Source organism: Eschrichtius robustus, chromosome 2 (assembly GCF_028021215.1).
Source record: "Eschrichtius robustus isolate mEscRob2 chromosome 2, mEscRob2.pri, whole genome shotgun sequence".
NCBI lineage: Eukaryota > Metazoa > Chordata > Mammalia > Artiodactyla > Eschrichtiidae > Eschrichtius > Eschrichtius robustus.
This window is the reverse complement of record NC_090825.1, coordinates 151,081,340-151,102,466: the sequence shown is the minus strand read 5'-3', so window position 1 is coordinate 151,102,466 and position 21,127 is coordinate 151,081,340. Positions and strand designations below refer to the sequence as shown.

General features: G+C 53.8%; 1 protein-coding gene across 1 annotated transcript; it reads left to right on the top strand.

The window, feature by feature from the left end:
* Positions 1-1,432: 1,432 nt before the first annotated feature.
* On the top strand, positions 1,433-12,058 carry LOC137755411 (dipeptidase 3-like). The gene is given in 17 exon segments (XM_068531567.1): positions 1,433-1,514; positions 2,677-2,814; positions 3,844-3,994; positions 5,575-5,686; positions 5,799-6,310; positions 6,628-6,754; positions 7,059-7,188; positions 7,420-7,561; positions 7,863-7,932; positions 8,053-8,104; positions 8,107-8,228; positions 8,596-8,680; positions 9,349-9,424; positions 10,075-10,210; positions 10,311-10,451; positions 11,569-11,786; positions 11,836-12,058. Coding segments are annotated over 17 exon segments (2,517 nt in total).
* The last annotated feature ends 9,069 nt before the right edge of the window (positions 12,059-21,127 follow it).

Sequence of the window (21,127 nt, the reverse complement as noted above, 5' to 3'; positions counted from 1 at the left end):
CCACCCCAGGTATCAAATTTAGCCTCAACAGAACATGGGCCCTCAGAGATGCCACAAACACAGAGACCCCAGAATGAGAAAAAGGAGAGCGCTGTAAACCTGGATCTCAAGGAGGACAGAAACAGGCATTTTGCAGACAGCATGAAAGGAAAGCACAGAAAATGACTCCACTTAAAACAGAATTTTGAAAAAAACAAAACAAACAAACAAACAAAAACACACAGAATTTTGAGCTACAACAGCTCCGGGGACTTGAATTCTCTCCAGTTAGTAAATACATAGTTTGCACCATCTTACCACAGAATAATCTGAGATAAGATGAGAGACAGGGTACTAAAGATCGACAAAACCTAGATTCTGAGTGAGGAGGACTCTGAAATGGGCAAGAATAGAGACATCTGCACTCAATACAAAAAGCTGAGAGTTTTGTCCACCCTTGTGAGGAAGGTATTAAGAACCTCAGTAAAGGGGCTTCCCTGGTGGCGCAGTGGTTGAGAATCTGCCTGCCAATGCAGGGGACACGGATTCGAGCCCTGGTCTGGGAAGATCCCACATGCCGCGGAGCAACTGGGCCCGTGAGCCACAACTACTGAGCCTGAGCGTCTGGAGCCTCTGCTCCGCAACAAGAGACGCCGCGATAGTGAAAGGCCCGCGCACCGCGATCAAGAGTGGCCCCCACTCGCCGCAACTGGAGAAAGCCCTCACACAGAAACGAAGACCCAACACAGCCAAAAATAAACATAATAAATAAATAATAAATAAAAATTTTTTACAAAAAACCAAAAACATAAAATCTGGAAAAAAGTTGAACACCTATATACGCCCTGCAGACTTTACATTTAGTATTTTGAAGAAAAAAAAAATAAAAGAACCTCAGTAAAAATGACTTAGAGTCTTCAATTACTCCTTTTCTTAGTAAAAGTGGAGGGAGATAAACAACCTTAGTAATTGTTACGGATAATATCCGGACTATGGGTGTGTCACTGGCAATCTCAGAAAGTGGGTCTCTCTTGCCCTCCTGGGGCCCCTGGGGCTGTGCCAGCCCACCGGCACGCCCCACGTGGGGTGTCTGCTAGACTAGGGCATGGGTGGGGAGGCCCAGGTGTGAGGGGCCAGGTAGAGTACCTCTGCCTCCCCCCTGATCTCCTCCACAAAACTGCCCCTCCTCCTGAAGCCTGACCCCCAAGTCACACGTTCCTTATCATGACCTCACTGGGTAGTGATGACCTCACCGGCCTTCTCACAGTTTCCATGGCAGCGTAACTGCCAACGTGCTGCCCTCAGAGAAACTTCCCTGACGGTTCTCCACCAGATACCAATCTCTTTGGTTGTCTGAGAGAGAATGTGTGACTGGATCGTCTATATTAACTCAGACCTGTGCTCTGTTCCATGGGTGGGCAGTGCGGCAGGTACACCGAGACCGCCCGGAGGCATGGTGTCCACACAACCTCACCTGGCTGCCTCATGTTCCTGTGGGGTTTGCCCACTACGTATACCTGAGCGCGTTCCCAGCTGTAAGTAATACCAGTGACCTGGGACACCTTCAGGGACCCACAGTGCTCACTGCTGAGGACAAGTGAAAGGTCATCCCTGGACAAGTGTGCAGGATGGTCCTGATCTTTATAAATGTAGCTTCCCCTTTGGGCTACAGGATGCTTCCATTCAGACCCTTTCCTGATTGGCCTCTTAGCAAAAGACAAGTGCATTTTTGTTGGCAAATGGTAAATGGAGCAGTTTGAGGAAGAGGGCCACTCTTGAAACACACCTTCAAACCCAGGCACCTCTGTGCTGTCATGGAGACATCTATATCGGTGCCCTCAGACACATCCCATCCTGAGCTGCTGAGTACTAGAGGAGAGGGTGGTGCCATATTGATGGGAAGACTGGAAGAACCAAGAGGGATGTTGAAGTGCTAATGAGACTGGAGGGCTGAGGAGATGGTGTCCCAGGAGGCTGGGTTGATGTGAGCCTAGACTTGGTACCCAGAACGCGGTTCTCAGTCTCCTGATCACTCTGCCTCAGTACTTGGCCTTGTTCTAATCTACATAAAAGTATCAGAGGGCTAGAGTTCAGCGTGGTCAAAACAGGCAGTATAAATGGGGCCCAAGAGGGGTTGCCAAGGTGGGAGGGGTTCTTCACCAATTTATATTAGATTATTTTTTTCCAAAACTTGAAAGACATTTCCATTAAAGCCTCAGAAGTGACAGACTGCAAGAAATGTTTTCTCTGTTGTGGAAGGGAGAGATGGAGAGGCTCATGATTGCAATGACTTTCGGGTTCTACTGTTTTCCCTGGAAACGGTGAAGAGACTTCCTCATGTGCTACAGCCGTAGGCTCTAGGAATTGCTTTTGCAGCCAGTGTCCCTTCCCTAGGGACTCATAGAGGTGATGGGCCAAGGCTGTGTTTTGGATGTCAAGTTGATTAAAGGTCTTCAGCCAGAAACTGGGAGAGACATGAGAGAGGGAAATTCTGGCAGGAGACTGTGTACAGCAGAAGTGACTGATCAGTTCTGATTTTCTTTGCAGCAGCAGTGGCTCCCGTTTCTCCTCCTACCCCTGGTCAGTACCATGTCCTCTACCGAGGGTGTGGAGAAACGCAGTTGGGCTGGCATGGGGAGACATACTGCCTGGCTGGTGGCTACCGGGCCTACGGGGATGTTCCTTTGGCCACGCCAGCAACGGTGGAAGCAGAGAAGCCAGTCCCCAGACGTGCTCCCAAGAGAAAGCACGCTCCGGAAGAGTCAGACGAAGACCTGGGTTGCCCCAGACCCAAAATCCGGCGATTGGAGCATTCAAGCAGCTTCGGACTAGAAGGTGCTTTGATTCTCAAGCAGGGTGGCCCAACCTCTGGGCACATCCCCTCTGCAACAGCCCCAGTAAACGAATGTCCCATCCTTACTTTCTCAAGGTCGGCAACAGGGAGTCCCCTCCTAAAGAAGGTTCTCTCGCATTGCCACACTCTCAAAGGCTGCCCCCAGTGTGCTTCCTTCCTGTGGGCCTGATCAGGCTAAGGGCAGAGTTGTCTCTTTCCTTCTCTGAGTCGGACCAAATCGTCTTAGTAACACCTCTTCACAATGGTGACCATGTGTTTCACGGGGGCTGCTGCTGAGCCTTTATCTCATCCTTTCATGGTGGAGAGAGGGAGGATTATAATGATTTTTACTTCTAGGGGAGAGGGTGGTGCCATATTGATGGGAAGACCGGAAGAACCAAGAGGGCTGTTGAAGTGCTAATGAGACTGGAGGGCTGAGGAGATGGTGTCCCAGGAGGCTGGGTTGATGTGAGCCTAGACTTGGTACCCAGAACGCGGTTCTCAGTCTCTTGATCACTCTGCCTCAGTATTTGGCCTTGTTCTAATCTACATAAAAGCATCAGAGGGCTAGAGTTCAGTGTGGTGGAAACAGGCAGTATAAATGGGGCCCAAGAGGGGTTGCCAAGGTGGGAGGGGTTCTTCACCAATTTATATTAGATTATTTTTTTCCAAAACTTGAAAGACATTTCCATTAAAGCCTCAGAAGTGACAGACTGCAAGAAATGTTTTCTCTGTTGTGGAAGGGAGAGATGGAGAGGCTCATGATTGCAATGACTTTCGGGTTCTACTGTTTTCCCTGGAAACGGTGAAGAGACTTCCTCATGTGCTACAGCCGTAGGCTCTAGGAATTGCTTTTGCAGCCAGTGTCCCTTCCCTAGGGACTCATAGAGGTGATGGGCCAAGGCTGTGTTTTGGATGTCAAGTCGATTAAAGGTCTTCAGCCAGAAACTGGGAGAGACATGAGAGAGGGAAATTCTGGCAGGAGACTGTGTACAGCAGAAGTGACTGATCAGTTCTGATTTTCTTTGCAGCAGCAGTTCCTTTGGCCACGCCAGCAAAGGTGCAGGCAGTGAAGCCAGTCCCCAGACGTGCTCCCAAGAGAAAGCGCGCTCCGGAAGAGTCAGACGAAGACCTGGGTTGCCCCAGACCCAAAATCCGGCGATTGGAGCATGGTGCCAGGAGGTAGACCCCACAGCATCTTGCTGGCTGAGCCCCTCTGAAGAGAGGGCAATGGTTTAACTGCCTAAGGCAGCGAATGCCTCTTCCTGCAGTGACCCACCCCGTCCCCCCACTGCCCACTGCCACAGATCACAACCTGCATCGTTCTGTTTGAGCCTTCCTCAGCCAGGAGCCTCCTGCCACACTAAATGGCCAAAAGCAAGGAGCCTCAGAAACTGAGGTTTGAAATGAGAGTCTGCCCTGAACATCCCAGGGCTGAAGCTGGCCTGGAAGAAAACGTGACGTTCCTCTGCTCAATCCTCAGGGGCCCCTTTGTCAGCTGAAGACAGAAAAGTCTGCACTCTGCGAGCCGAGAAGAATGCAGGAGCAGAGACAGGGTGCAGAGAAGCCTTAGCAGTCTACCACATGGGCTCCTGCTCTGAGCCATTGTCAGCGGCCACCACCACAAACCAGGGGGGAGCTGGGTTCTTTGAAACTGAAAGCAGCAATCTGTGGCTTCCCAAAGAGCCTCCTGCCTGGGGTCTCAGGAGGCAGGATAGAGAGACCCAGGAAGACCTGCTCCCTGAAGCAAGAACAGGATGGAGAGTCAAGCAGCACGCACCCTGCCCCGAGGTTCACATGCTCCTTTATTCCCAGCCCTTTCTGTCCCCAGGGGGGGTCCCTTACTGCTCAATGTTTTTCTGTAACAGACTTCTAGGGTCGCCAGTGCTCACACTTAGGTCACTACCCCTGTGCTAGGCACTCCTGCTACCCAGGAAAGGTTCCAAAGGTGGAACAGCTCCAGGGGGTGCCAGGGATCAGAGCAAAAACTTGAGAGGCTGGGGATGAAGGAGTTTGGGCACAGTCCCTAAAGCATCTCAGTGGTTGAGCTTCTGTGAGAAGGCACATCCCCTCTGTGTGTGTGTGTGTGTGTTGGGGGGAGGGGGTCCCCAGAGGAGGCAGCTAGGGGGAGGGCCTGAGGCTGGAAATGGAGAATGGCGTGCGGCCTCTGAGCAACCACAGGCACTTAGCCCTTGAGGTTTCTGGGAAAGGTAGAGCCACAAGGGCCTCGAGATAAGGCAAGTGTAGCAGCAGAACCCAGGTGCCAGGTCTTTCCTCAGAACCTATACTTCTTCACGAGGCCAGGCCTTCCATGCTCAGGTAGGAGGGATCCTGGCCAGAAGGTCGGCCAGCAGCCCTGGGAGGAAGGTTGCTGCGATGGGGGCTCTGCTGCCATGGAAATGACTTCATTTCCTTCCACTCAAATAGCCTACTGACTGGGTTCCTGCTCTGTTGAGGAAAAGGGTCGTTGACTCTCCCCAGAAGGTGTTCAGTTCACATCCCAAAAGTCCCTCTCTTTAGGCCCTGGGGAGGTGTAGCAGCTGCTCCTGAGGGCGCTCTTTCCTGAGGCTGGCTGACAGAAGTGGGGGGGGGGGGTTCCTGAGAGTTCCCGGGTGCTGGTTGAAGTCCCCAGAGAATGGTCATGCAGGTTGGGGAGTCAAGTAGGTGGAGAGAGAAGGTCGGGGGCAGAGGGCCCCTTCCTGAATCCAGAGCTCACAAGGTTCCCCCCCCATTTCCAGAAACTCTCTCTTCCCCCACACCAGCCCACATGGCCCCGTACCGGGAGACCGGGAGCCCAGAGCACCTGTGGCCGCAGAGACACTGGCACGCAGCCCTCGGAGTGGGCGGGGCCGGCTGCAGGCAGATGGGGACGCGGTGTGCTCCCGGGAGGCCTCGGGCTGAAGGTGGCCCTCTGAGAGAAGCGGCCCAGCTTGGCCAGGAAGGTTAGAGGCGGGGGAGAGCAGCCTAGGGCGCCCCCTCGGAGCAGTGGGAGTGGGAAGAGGCGCAGGGGCGGAGGGAAGCCGCGACGGGAGGCGAGTGGGCTCTCAGCAGAGGCCAGCTTAGCCCGCGGGAGCTGCCTCTGAGCAGGGGGCGGGAGGGCAGTGCCGCCCCGGGGCTGCCGGGCTTCGCGGATCGCGGCTCTCCGCACACGGCTCTCGCAGGGCCCTGTGACTCTGTATCCCCTCCCTCACCCCGCCCCCCTCGCGAGGCCGCGCCGCTGGGTGGCCTGTGTGGACGGGCACAACCTCATCGCCCGCCCCTCTCACACCCGCCTCTGCCCACCTGCCTGGCCCTGCGCAGCTTGCGGCCCGGGGGCCTCGAAGGTCCCCGCGCTCTCAGCCAGCGGCCTCTGCTGTGTCTGCTGCTGCTGCTGCTGTGTCTGCTGCTGCGGCCGGGAACCCGCGTCCAGACCACGCCGGGCACCTCCAGCACCCCGAGTCTGCGGGAGAGCACGCGGGCCCTGAGGCGGGACTTCCCGCTTGTGGACGGGGGGCTGCAGTGTGTGCGGGCTGGTGGGGGCCGGTGGGGGCCTAGCCTGGCCCTGGGCAGGGGAGGAGGTCCGGAGCATGCACACCTAGTGGGGAGGCTCCCTCACACCACCCCTGGACGTCCTCTCCATCATCTGTGGATGCCCTTCCCCTTCTCTGTCATCCCCTCCCTGGTGGGAACCCCTCAGCCCAGGCCTCAGCTGCTCCTAGTATAGTCTGTGTGACAGTGTGAGGTGGGGGACCCCCCGGCTGGCCCAGGCCAGGCAATGTGTCCTGCCTGATCCCAAGACCTAAGGAGCCCACCCATTTGCCTTGACCTCCCTCCAGCCACAACGACATGCCCCTGGTCCTGAGGCAGTTTTACCACAATGGGCTCCAGGATGTTAATCTGTGCAATTTCAGCCATGGCCAGACCAGCTTGGACAGGCTGAAAGACGGTCTCGTGGGTGCCCAGGTACCAAAGGGACACACAAGGTGCCACCACGGCTGCTGGGGAATGTGGGGCAGTTTGGGGGCCTCAGAGACCACAGGTGAGTCGCACTGGAACTAAGTTACCATAGTGGCCTAGAAAGTGCCATGCCATGGATGCTGGGGGCTACAGGGGTCACAGCGAGCCAACCTGACGGGCATCCAAGTACCACAGAAAAAGCAACGCATTCCATGTGACTTCTGGGCACAGTGAGTGCTGTGCCAGCTGAGGAGGCTATGAGAAGCCCAAGGAGTTCCAAAGCCCAAACCAAGCCCTGGCCTTCCCTCAGTTCCGGTCAGCCTACATCCCATGCCAGACCCACGAACGGGATGCTGTGCGCCTCACCCTGGAGCAAATTGACCTCATCCGCCTCATGTGTGCCTCCTATTCTGAGCTGGAGCTTGTGACCTCACTTAAAGGTAGACGGGGGACTTGCCTGGTAGTCCAGACGTTAAGACTCTACGCTTCCACTGCAGGGGGCTCGGGTTTGATCCCCGGTGGGGGAACTAAGAGCCCTCATGCTGCGCGGCACGACCAAAAAAAAAAAAAAAAAAAAAAAAAAGGTAAACAGACTGGTGGTGGTAGGTGTTAGGGACTTCAGTAAGCTACCCCTGCCTCTGAAAATGATCATCTGACCTACCTGCCCCCAGCTCTCAACAATACCCGGAAGTTGGCTTGCCTCATTGGTGTGGAGGGCGGCCACTCACTGGACAGTAGCCTCTCCATCCTGCGTACCTTCTATGCGCTGGGTGTGCGCTACGTGACACTCGCCCACACCTGCAACACGCCCTGGTGAGCGCAGTGCAGATGGTAAGGGCCCAGTGAGGCAGGGATCTGCCCAAGATCACGCTGGGGCCCAAAGCAAGTTTACCCCTGGGATCCGGCCCTGAACCTGGGGTGGGGAGGGGAATGGAGGTTCGCAGAACAAGACTGAATCCCCAGAAGGGCCCTCCTACTGCCAGGCACAGCCCAGTCTGGGTCCCTCCTCTTGCACCAGGGAGTTGCAGGTGTAGACGGTTCGACAGAACCTCTTTCTAGGCTCTTGTAGCCAAGTCATGGCCACCAGTCAGACTGCCTCCTGGCCATCCTGCAGGGCACAGAGCTCAGCAAAGGGTATCCACCCCTTCTACAGCAATGTCAGTCGGCTGACCGGCTTGGGCGAGGTAAGGACCCGGGTTCCATACCCTGCCCCACATGAATGTACAGCCCCGCCTGTTCCCTACAGATAAATGCACACAAGGTAAATGCAGCCCTGATGCCCTCTCCCCATCCTGTCCCTGCAGAAGGTGGTGGCAGAAATGAACCGCCTGGGCATGATGGTGGACTTGTCCCATGTCTCGATGCTGTGGCACGGCGAGCCCTAGAAGTGTCACAGGCACCTGTCATCTTCTCCCACTCAGCTGCCCGGGGTGTGTGCAAGAACACTCGGAATGATCCTGATGATATCCTGCAGCTTCTGGTGAGAGACTGCCCTGGCCCTCAAACCTAAAGCAAGAGGTTCAAACCGGGAGCCCTTGAACCTGAGCCTCTTCTCCCTCAATTTCCTCAAACCCCAGGTTAAATATCTTCTGCCCCCAAAACCCACGGTCCACAGCCCCTGAACTCTTGAGCCCTAGGTGGGGGGTCTAGGTGGTAAGATACTCCACCAAACCCGGAAACCCAGGGCCAAGACACCACCCAGACCAGGGCTGCGGCTCCTCCATTCACACAAACCCAGAGAGGAGACGACTCTGACCTCAACACCTTCCTCACAGGGGCCGAGAGAGTGAACAGGCAGGTGGCTGTGCTGGGGGCCAAGCTGACTGTCCACCGGTCCGCCCCTGCAGAAGAAGAACGGTGGCATCGTGACGGTGCCCTTGTCCGTGCGGGTGCTGCAGTGCAACCCGTTAGCCAACGTGCCTACTGTGGCAGGTGAGCCTCACCCTGGGCTCTCTGAAAACTCTGATTTGGAGCTGAAGCTGGGTCCAAACTTGGGGAGGACTTCAGAAGAGCCCCAGTGGTTTGACCCACCTGTTGGCAATAGGTACAGCTCCCAAAAACCCAATAATGGACAGTACACAGCACCTCGGTGCCATGTGCAACTGGAGCCACGGAATCAAAACTGCGGTACTGATGGGTATCAGGGAGGCTGTCAGACACAGAGCCCGGGTGCTGCCCATCTGTGCCTCTGCAGGGGCTCCTAAAGCGCACTGCCCCTACCTCTGGCCAAGGGACTGGACAGCTCCTTAGGTCTCTGGGGTCTTCATCAGTTGTACTCTTGTTCCTCTCTCATCCTCCACACCCGGGGAAAGGAGCCCCCACAGGTTCTCAAGGAGACTGGGAGGCAGGGTGAATCGTGGGTGGGAAATGGCCCAAACAGGGGGCTCTGGGGTCCACTCCAAATCTGAAGTCCAGTCTAGAGCCAGCTGGGATCACTTCAGATCAAACCTCAGGGCCCTCGAGTTGGTACTCTCGGTGCCAGGCCACGAAGGAACTGGCCTGTTTGGCCTACAGGCTGCAAAAAGGGGAATCAACAGAGGCCAGTCATCACCCCCACCCCTGCCCTGGAAGCCCCCCACTGCTGACTTCCCATTCTTCAGATCACTTCGACCACATCAGGGCAGTCACTGGATGCAAGTTCATCGGGATTGGCGGAGATTATGACGGGGCTGGCCGGTGAGTGCTTCCCCATGGCTTGTCTCAGGCTGGCCGGGCAGCAGTGGGGCTTTCACAGCCACCGTGCCCACCACACTGTGGTCCTCATGGCCTTGACCATAGCCTCAGGTGTGCTGGCCCAACTGGTATCTCCCCTCTCCCAGGGTCTGCTTCCTGGGCTCTCCTGTCTGTTTGGCCCTACTCTAGGTCATCATATTTGTCTAAAACACCACACAGAGCTCATCTGCCCAGCATCTGCGCCCATCCAGTGCCAGCAGACCCCACGGCCTCTGAGCAGACTCTTAGCAAGGTCTGGGCTGGGCTGACCATCTTCTCTGCCTGCAGCTGGGTCTGTGCATGCAGGGGGGTCAACCCAGTTCTTAAAAAGCTTTTCTTCTCTTTATAAATGGAGGCAAAAATTGCATTCAGTGAAAGGCATAGATCTTAACAGTACAATTCAATGAGTTTTGACGAATAGTCGAGGCGCTTTTGGGGCCTTCCTTTGAAGGATGAAGAGCAGGAGTGAATCATTTACTCTCTCCAAGTCTCCATTTTCCATATCTGACCAGGGCTGGGGTTCAGTGGACCCTGGACACATAGGGCTCTGGTTCTGACTCAGGACCAGGGAACAGGTCTGAGGCCCAATAGCTGGCTGGCTGGCGGCCACACAGGTTCCCACAGGGGCTGGAGGACGTGTCCATATAGCCGGTACTGATAGAGGAGTTGCTGAGGCGTGGCTGGAGTGACGAAGAGCTCTGGGGTGTGCTTCGAGGAAACGTGCGGCGGGTCTTCAGACAGGTGGAACAGGCATGCTGGGCTGGGCAAAAGAGGAGCTCTGAGCAGGTGGTCTGAGCAGGTGTACGTGGGGGTGCTGTGAGAGGTGCTGCCCGCTGAGTGCCGCCTCCAGGTACGGGAGGAGAACGAGGGACAGAGTCCCTTGGAGGATGAGTTCCCAGATGAGCAGCTGGGCAGCTCTTGCCGCTCCGTCCTCCCACGTCTGCATCAGAGAGAGGATCTGGCTCCAGACCAGAAACTAACCAGAGCTGCGGTTCGTGGGAATCCCATTTTGTCACCTAAGTGGGCATTCTCAAAATCTTGCCCCCACATGGGCCCAGGCCTCACAGTTATTGCTGCCTTCCCAGTCCTCATTGTTTGGCTCTGGTGATCCAGTTAATCCTGCCAGATGTCACTTTGGCAGCCACAGATACCCCCCAAAGTTGCCTTGCATGCGCGCACAAACATTTCCTATGTATTATTCTCTTCTGATAATTCCTTCAATGTATCCCTTCTGGCTTTGTGCAAAGCGATCCTTTGTTTTGTACACGGGGACCACATCTGGGAAAACATCGCCGCACCCTCATAAGTGACAGGGGGAGACCCGAACTGGCCAAGCCATGACAGGAGCTCGCCGCTGCTGAGCTCTACAGATCCCGCCCCTTCCACACAGTTCGCCAATTCCGCGGCGAGCTCATCTTTCTTGATGTTCTTCCCTTAGGAGACGTGTACAATGCAGCAGGATTCTCAACCCGTTCCCCGTGGTCACTTGTGCTAGATGGAGCTTTGCAGTGTTCTGTGCCGGCCGTGGGCCGCTGGTGGAACACTGTGTGACAACTGCCTGCACAGGACTTCAGGGTTAATGAAATGTCTGTCTTCCCAGCCTGACGCTGCTGAAAACCACGCTTCCCAGAGAAGGAGAGAGATCCAGCTGGTCCACACCTGCATACACATTTGTTGACATGTGCAGATGACAGCAGGCTCTAGCAGGACCCACATCAGCCTAAATTCAAGAACTCCGGTGCCAGCCCTTGACAGCAGCTGAAGGGGGGGTTTACAAGGGATGCAACCTCGAACCATACCCTAGGCTGAATCAGAGGTGCTGTTGGAAGAAATAGGCCGTTGTGTCACTTTCCCGAAGAGTTTGGCCACGAGAAAAGTCCCCCAGAGCCCAGCACTGTGGGAGAGGCCTCACCCACAGAGCAGGGCAAGTGTCCCAGGCAGGGTGCCCCGCGCCCGGCACCCCGCCAACGCAGCAGGAAGGTGCCCCCCCTACGCCCCAGACAACGGGAGCTCTCCCTTCCTGAATAATTGAGCTTCTCATCCAAAAGAGGTTCTCTTCCCACCCAAACATTAGAGCTTCTAAATATTTCAGGATCCCTGGGTTGTAGAGGCTCACTCGCCGTGCCCTTTGGATAAATGAAGCCAACGTCAGCTGCTTCTGGGCTGGCCTTGAACAAAACCATCAAGATGGAAAATCTCTGCTCCTGCCCTTCCTCCCGTCACCCCCGGTCAAGCCTTTCCTGCTGCGTGCAATGACCCGGCTCTTTTGTGAGCAGGTGAAGAACACCCACGGTGCGTGCAGTTCTGTGGTCCCTGCAGAGATGAGGTGGGTGCGGGGGACCCTCAACCATGCTGGCCTCTGCTGCCATCCCCAGGGCCCTTGATATGGGCTTCAGCACAGCACAGCCAGCCTCAGGAGGCCTGTGGGACCGCTGGGGCCCCGGTGGCGATCCCCTGGATGTTCCTGGGAACGCTCCCACGACTCCAAGGCGAGCCCTGCCAGCACCCAACTCCACCAAGCTGGCACTCCTTACCTTCTCCGGATTCCGTTCGCAGCTCCCTCCTCATACGCATTCTCAAAGCTTCCAAGAGGGGTGACCCCACTTCTCTGCTACAACTCCACCCTGAAGGCAGCCCCCGCCTGACAGCACCGCCCGCCCCCCCGGCAGGGCAGCCCTGAGTAGCTGCCCCTCCACGTGGACTGTCCGTTCCCAGGTCCCACGCCAGCCCGCCGAGGGGTGGAGCCTCCAGGAGAGCCACTGTCCGCTCGCACTGCCCCAGCATCACCACCGCCACTTGCCGCCACTCTGCACTTGCCTCCTGTGTGCTTCCCCACCCCGGTCCCCTGCGTGGGTCCCCCGCTGCGCGTACACAAGCCTGTGCAGAGACAGAGCACAGCCACCAAGTCTGAGCCTCGCCGCTGACGTCTGTGCTTGGAGAGGCTGGAGGAAGCTGCTCCCCAGTCGCCTTCACCGCAGGGTCCTGGTACCCAGTCTGCCTCCAGCAGGGAGGTGATGGGACCCCACGGAAGGATGCCCAGAAGCTCTCCCGGCCTGCGGGGTCTGGGGCTGTTCAGCTCTCTAATGCTGGGTCCTTCGGAGATAAAGTCTTCAGTCACCTGCCTGGGCACCCCATCCCCTCTGAAGATACAAACTAAACCTCCTCCAGGGTCTTGGCCTGGAGGGAGGAGCCGCCCAGGGTCAAAGCCCATCCCTCTCTCTTCCCACCTCTAGACCTGTGGGAAGGGCTCAGGCTAAACTCCCGGTGCCTCTTCTCTCAAACCCTCAAATGATAAGAGAAGAGGTATGTCTGTCCACCTTGCAGGGTCCTTACTCCGCCTGCCAGTAGGTGACATGGTCCTGGAGGTGCTTCTTAAACTGCCAGTCTCACTGTCTTAGCCTCAGAGTTACACACGCCCAGGAAGGACCCCGGGTACACGGCGTCCCGTTACTCCCAACTCTACTCCTGAGCGTCAGGGTTAGCTGACAGCAGGGGACAACCCATTTCAGGGATTTCTCATTTCCAAGGGCTCTTGAATGCAGAAAGAGCCCTAAGAGTCAAAGGAATTTAGCTCCAGTGGTGAAGTTACAAGTCATCTGGCAAACACTTACAGCTGGAGGGCCAACTAAGCACCCCCTTAAATCTCACCACACAGACTCTGCTGATCCGGGCTGGCCGGTGTGGTTCTCCTAAGGTTGCTTGTGATATCGATCATCTTGCTGTACCTCCCAGTTAAAGATACAGCCTTAGGAAGATGGCTGGACCCAGACCATCAGGCAACCATATTTACCCATTGACCTACCCTCTTCCTCCCTCCTTCCTCCCTCACTTTGGAAGCTTTAGCGAAACATATTTCACTTCCCACTTTGAAATGAAATCATTAGCCTCTAAATAATGCACCTTGCATGGATAGGAGGGCAGGCAGTCTGCACACACACCTGTGCTGGTCGCTCTGCCCAGTGAAAGGGAGGAGCAGAGTATTCCCCAAGGGGCTTTCTCGGAACTTCGGAGGCTGAAATTTGAGGGTTGACGGGGTGTACCCGTTAGGAAGTGAAAGAGAGAGACTCCAGCTGCGGGAGAGGAGGGGAGAGACTCTCAGTGGTCTTCCTAGGTAGTGAGCTGTCGGAGCGAGTGGCATTCCTCCCCATCTCGCCCATGAAACTGTAAACACAGCTCGTGTCTCTGTGTCCTTTTCCTAACAATGAATTATTTTTTAAAATATTTTAACTCTGTGTGTTGTTGTACAGGAGGGTCACTGAGGGATATATTTGAGACTAGGACCCCTAACTCCATGAATAGCAAAGTTAATATCTGATGCAGCCAGGACGTTGCAAAGCCTCTTGGGACCCCAGGCACCCAGGATCGCTGTGCACGGAAGAGCCAGCTACCCATTCGCTGCTCATCCCCCTGCAGGCTCCCCTGTCACTTGCTTACCTGGCCTCCTGTCTGTATGTTCCCTGTTGCAGCTCACGCTGCTTGACTAACTGAGCCCGAAGCATTCAGAGCCTCTTCTGCTGGGTGCTCAGAGCACTGATCCCAAGAGCTGCACCACCAAAACAGGATTCTCAGGGTCGACAAAATGGGAAATCTTGCAGTTTATCCTCTTTCTAAGGACCCACTGTACTTTTTGTTAGTAAAGCCTCTTAGATAACCTTTAAGAAAGACACCTGGGTTTTTTTCCAAACTCACTCAACTTTTCCCATAATGAAACTTTTATTAATATCCTGCAGACTTGTGCTTCACAAAAACACTCAGGAAGTCTTTTCCAGAAGCGTATAGGTCGTGTCTGCAACAGTAGTTCTCGTGCAAATGCAGCAGTGAACTTTGCATGACTGTTTCAAGGATGTTTAATGAAAGCCAAGGGCATGATTCCTAAAATGCAATTCAGTGAAGATAATTATACAAGGAAATAAACTAATATGGTTCAAGTAATTGGCCTTCTGGTAGACCAGTGACAGGCATCTGCCTCAGAGTGCCTACAGGGGTGGATGGGGCGGGGGACCTTGGATGGTCACTCCTAAAGGGCACTCCTCTCCCAGACTTTGTAAGTACTAAACAGCCCACAATTCGAGGTTAGACTCTCAGAGGGAAATCAAAAGCACTGTTATCTTGCTTTAATAATTGAGGATAGGATCTATATGCTTTGGAGAGGAGAAAAGCAAATGGCAGAGATGCCATCCAAGTAGGAAACTTGGTGAGCTAATCAGTATTCTCCCCTGAATGGAAGTCTCTATCCTCCTCCAGGACTGAGGCAGGGACGGACTTGCCTGAGGTCATATAGTGAGTTGGTAAGAGGAGAAAGTCACATCCAGTTCCCTGACTCTGTTCAGTGATTACTCACCCTACCAACAACCCAAAGACCTCAGCTCTTCTTGAATACCTTGAACTGAGTTGTGGGCTTGTAAGGTGCCCAGAAGTTTTGTATGGTTTTGTGTTATTTCTAGTAAGTAGCTGGAAGTCTGAGACCACGGTTGATGCACAACCAGAGGAAAGGGAAGGAAAAGAGGAAAAAGTAGATGAAGTGCGTCCTCCTGAACTCTTGCTATTTTGGTTTCAAACTTCACTTCTCCATACTCTAACCATGAAAATACCGATGGTCATGGTGATGGCAGTGGCTGTGATTTACTGAGCACCCACTCTGTACTATGTCCCGTCTTAAGCAGGCTCTCTTGATTCTCATGCTGGTTCTGTCTCATTTTTCTGACTTTTAAACCTTGGAATGTCCCACCCACTCCTCTTCTCCATCCTCACTCACTCCCTTGATGATCTCATGCAGCCCCAAGATTGTTAATGAACTACACACTGATGAGCGTATCCCAGCCCCGGCCTCTCCCGGGGCCCCGGATGCTCACATGCCTCTGTCTACCCATCACCTCCACTTGGGTATCCAAGAGACTACTGCTGCTTAATGCGCCTGAAGCCAAATTCTTGGTTCCTGCACCCCACAACCAAAGGGTTCTCCTTTCACCCAGTTCTCCGTTTCAATATGTGACAACTCCAGGTTACCCATCGTTCAGGACAAAATCTTTTTTTTTATTGCAAAAGTGTTGTTTCTTTTTTCTTAAATTTTTATTGGAGTAGAGTTGATTTACAATGTTGTGTTAGTTTCAGGCTTACAGCAAAGTGAATCAGTTATACAGATACGTATATCTGCTCTTTCTTAGACTCTTTTCCCGTACAGGCCATTATAGAGTATTGAGTAGAGTTCCCTGTGCTATACGGTAGGTCCTTATTAGTTACCTATTTTATACACAGTAGTGTGTATGTGTCAATCCCAATCTCAGGACAAAATCTCGAGGTGTCTCTTTGTGTCTCACTATTCACCCAACCCACCCCTCATACTAGCTCATCCTACAGGTTCTACCTACAGAATATTTCCAGATTCTGACGGTCACTTATCACCACGACCACTGCTGAAATCCAAGCTCTCTTCCTCTCTCACCTGGAGATGCAGTCACCTCCGACCTGGTCTTTTGGCTTCTCCACTTACAGTGTTGTTGTTGTTTTTATTGGAGTATAATTGCTTTACAATGGTGTGTTAGTTTCTGCTGTACAATGAAGTGAATCAGCTATAGGTATACATATATCCCCTCCCTCTTGGACCTCCCTCCTCCCCCCCATCCCACCCTTCTAGGTGGTCACAGAGCACCGAGCTTACAGTCTTAAAAGCTACTTTCCACTGAACAACCAGAGTGGTCTTTCTAAAATATACATCAGGTCATTTCTCTGCTCAAGGCCACCAGTTGTTTCCCATCTCACTTAGAGTAACCCTGCCAGGCTGTATGATCCAACCAGCCCCTGCGTGCACACACACACACACACAAACACCCTCTCTGCCCTCTTCTCCTTGACCCCCACTTTCCCACCCCTCCAGCCACACAGAGCTTCTTCATGCTCCTTGAACTTGCCAAGCACTCTCCCACTCCAGCACCTTTGAACTAGCTCTTTGCCATACCTGGACATCTATATGGCACCTCATTTTCTTCCAGGTTCTGTTTAAGTATCATCTTATCAAAGATGCCTTCCTTGACTGTCCTTTAAGAAAAGTCATCCCTGGGCTTCCCTGGTGGCGCAGTGGTTGAGAATCTGCCTGCTAATGCAGGGGACACGGGTTCGAGCCCTGGTCTGGGAAGATCCCACATGCCACGGAGCGGCTGGGCCCGTGAGCCACAACTACTGAGCCTGCGCGACTGGAGCCTGTGCCCCGCAACGGGAGGGGCCGCGATAGTGAAAGGCCCGCGCACCGCGATGAAGAGCGGTCCCCGCACCGCGATGAAGAGTGGCCCCCACTTGCCGCAACTAGAGAAAGCCCTCGCACGAACCGAAGACCCAGCACAGCCAAAAATAAATAAATAAATAAAAATAAAAGTAGCTATAAAATTAAAAAAAAAAAAAAAAAAAGAAAAGAAAAGTCATCCCCACATGCATACACTGTCTCCCCTACCCCTCAGCCCGGCTTTATTTTTCTTCTAAGTATCATAACCACCTGACACAGATGTCATTGCCGTTTTCCATCTTCCCATGTTAGACTATTAACATCCGAAGAGGAGAGACTGTTCTGTTTACTGCTTGATTTCCAGCACCTAGAATACGCCAGAGTATGGATTTATATGTTTATATTATTTGTTAAATCAATGAGTGCAGGTACCGTGATCCAATTTTACAGATGAAGAAACAGAGACTCTTAGAAGCTGATTACCTGCCAAAGACCAGTAAGCGGTAAGTTCAACCAGTACGTTCATCAGACACTGGAGTCTTTGCCTTGGTGTCCAGTCCCCTGTGGTGCCACCACGTCCATCACATTCACAACAATAAGGCATCTCCTTCTCCCGACCTCTCTTCTGCTGCTTCCGGGAAACAAACTGCTCTCGGGAGGTGTGGTGGGGAAATGCACAAACCAGCAACAGGCAGAGAGAAGTACAGGGTGTGTGCGGCTTTATTGGTGCCACACACCCGGCCTCTTCTGTCTCTTGTAATCGAGTTGCTGAGATGTGTACGGCTGGCCCAGATTCCAGGGCACCTACTCCAGAGGAAAAGCGGGGCTTGCAAAGGAGGCTGGAGATGCCCACAGCCACTTTGCTGAGCCTCATCACACGCACTGCTCAGGCTTCTGGATTAATCATGAGATGTGGAAAAGAGCAGGAAATCTACCTCCGTAACTGCAGCTCAGCTGGGTTCCTTCGGACATTTCCCAGCAGGCAGAGTGATCCCCGCTTTGCCAGTACTGCAGGCCCATCACTAAGCCCAAGATCCGCCATCCCCTCCTGGGAACAGAGTGCCTGACTCGCCCTCCCACCAAGACCTGCCGGGGGAGCCAGTGGACGCCCCTGACCCAGAGCTGCCAACAGATGCCGCCGCCCACCTGGCTGCCACAGGATGGGGCCGGGAGGGACAGGGCAGCTGGCCCCAGTCCGGCTTCCCGCTCCCCCTCCCCCGCCCCTCCCCCCCAGCGCTGACTCCCCCCAGCTCTTGTCAAACAGAACCAGCTCTGCTACTTACCAACTGTATCACCTTGGGCACGTTATTTAATCCAAGCCTCGGTTTCTGTGTGTAAAGTGGGGGTCAAGATCACGCTTACCTCCTAGGGTGGCTGTGAGACTGACCGAGATGAGGTCTACATTGCAGCCAGCACAGTGCTTGACCCGTAATGGAGCCGGATAGGTGGTAGCTGTCATCAACACAGACTCAGAGGGCTGGCAGCGGTATCAGAAACCTTTCAGCCAGTGGGAGGCACTGCCAACTACACCCCTGGTAGGCAGGGAGAGCTGGACCAGTTGCCAGCCAGCCCATCCCTCAGTCTCTGGGGCAACTGCAGGGGTTCCTACCAGCCCCTCCCTCCTTCCTGCATCTGATTCCGATGTCATCAGCAGTCAGTGAGCCCAGAGGGACTCTCCAAAGCTCCCCTGGGTTTCCAGTTTCTAATTTCTACCATGATAACCTACCGTGGGTCCAGAGAAAGGCAAACTCTTGGCCACCTGAGGGACAGGGAGGCAAGATACCCAGTCTCGCTGTGGCTGATGGTAGAAAGCACGATGGCAACTCAGGTTTCTAAGCTTCCAAAGACAGTGGGGCCAGGCATGTGCCTACCAGCTTGGGTGAGTCTATTGCTACATCGTGGGGAACTGTGTTAGCCGCCTGGCATCCTGTTGGTGACATGACCTGGCTCACAGTGAGAGTGTTAACACACAGAAATCAGCAGACGTTGCCAGTCAAGGTGCCTCCCCTACCCCTACCCCCAAGAGCTGGTGAACGTTTATCAGCCCACCACCCAGCAAGACTGTTCTCGCTCCCCACCCCTGCCTTGGTTGCTTGTAACTATTCCCCTCACGCTACACGCCCATCTCAAGCGTTCCTGAAATAAACCGCCAGAGACAGGTGATGAGAAGCCACTGGGGATGCGGGCAGGGGGGCTGACCCCCTGAGCCAGCATTAAGGCTCCGCCTCCCTCCTTTCACTGTCTGCGCTCCTTCTCGGAAGAAAGTTCACCAGCAGGTATTTGGATGCAAAGACTCATCACCAAGATCTTTGCACCAGTGCTCCGAGGTGCATGTGGAGCAAAGAGGCAACCAGAAAAATGACTCAGAGCCCCGGAACTCTGACCTCTAGGGGACCACCTAGGGTCACAGAGACTTGTGGACTCCGCCCAGACCCCATGGAGAGCCTTGTGAGGAAGAGCTTGTGGGGCTGGTGGAAAAGGAGGGCTATCCAGTGTCAGCCAGCATCAGCGAGCTCAGCAGAGACCTCAGCTTCTCTGGGGTCACATCTGCATCGCCCCTTGAGGAAGCTGAAAGGAATCCAGGGCAGTAGCCTTGAGGCTGAGGGAGACGGAGCATCTCTGCCCCCATGCCCTTCACCAAATGGACACTGGCCGTTCTGTTCCATCAGGAGCATCGCTGAGCAGCAGCAGCTTCTCCAAGGACCCGGGGGCCCCGGATACTGGGAGTGGCACCGTGGGACCCCCGATGGGCATCCCCCTCCCTCCCCCTCTCTCCCCCACGGAACCCCTTTCCTCCGCAGCAGTAGGTTTCTCCCTGAACTTTACCCTTAAGGGAATCTGGTGCATTCTCTCCTACAATATTTATGACCCACATCAATTTTTCATTCATCCCATCACTCAGCTTCTCAGGCGAGTTTGGAAACTTTCCCTCTGAGTTCTCCTTCTGCTGAGGGTGAGATTGGGACCGGAGTAAAGCCCCAGGGACCTGCTGCACCATCCGCCCCGCCATCCTCCTGCCCAGAGAGCCAGTGTCTGCCACGTTAACTGCCAGCCCCTCCGCCCCTCTTTCTAAGCCGCTCACAATCTGATTACACCTCAACGTCCAACCTTACACCCCACCTCTGCGGCTCCTGACCCCCCCCCCCCCTTCTCACTGTGATCTGCAAACACAAAGCTTCCCCTCCCTCTCTGGGTGGGGAAAGGGGTTCCTATTGCTTCTGACCCTGTCCTTCCTTTGGTGCATCTGGCCCTGCCTCATCCTCCAAGCCCAGACCAATTCCACATCTTCCCCCAAGCCACGTTTCCCCTCATCTAACCCCCATACCATCTCCTTGCTCATCCCTGTTTCACTTCAGCCAGTAATTAATGACTCAGTATTTAGCTGTTCTTTAACTATTCTCTCTGGCTGAAATGTAAACTCCCTAAAGACAGAGTCTGCACTTTCACACTTCTGTGGCCTGGTTCCCATGGGGCTTACGGTATATAGCACCAGCTACGTAGCAGGTGCTTCATAAATAACTAGATACATAAATAAATAGCAAAGAATAAAATAACATAATAAAATGATAAATAATAATATAATTATAAATAAACGATTTAATACATAACTTGGTGGAAATCATTTGGACTTTTCTCTAATTTCTACCATGGGTCTTGGTAGAAGACCCATGGTAGAAATTATTATAATTGGGTCTTGTTTTTATCTGGTTTAATCTCAGATGTAATGATGATAATACAGAGATGTTCTTATCTCTGAGAAATACAATAGTATGTTAATTATATTAATAATAATAACAATTGCTCCAATTTATTGAACCCTTACTCTGTGCTGGAAGCAGCAAAGTGTTTTACAGGCACTATCTAGCTGACCTTTCAGGTAAGTGTTGTTATAACCCCCATTTCACAGGTGAAACACAGAGAGGTTGTGACTTGTCCAAGGACACACAGCTAATATGCGTTAGCGCAAATGCTCAACAGCTGTAGCTCAGAACAGGGCTCATGCTTAAACGTCGCCTCGTTCCTGCCACAACTAGTATCCCTGCATCCCTACATCCCTGCGCACAGTCTCCAGGAGGGCAGCCTGAGGTGTGGACAATGCAGTAGCCACCAAAGGCCGGTGCAACCAGCCCAGCAAAAGAGGAGAACCTTCAGGTAAATATGGGGAATGAGCATAAACACTTATATCTGCTCCCGCCTGAAATACCAGATATGTTACGTAAAGGAATAACAAAAGGGTCTCTCGGCAAAGACAGGGAGAGGAGGGGAAGCCACAGCATCAACACGATTCTGGAAGTCAGAGGGTGGGGAGAGGGTGGATCATTAGCATGCGGGGCCGATGAAGGACCCGCAGTCCCGGGGTGGAGGCGTTCTGTTCTGAGGAAGATAGGCAAAGGCAGAGGCTGAAAACAGCCTCTCCTCGTACCCTGCACAGGCAAAGAACAACTCCTTTT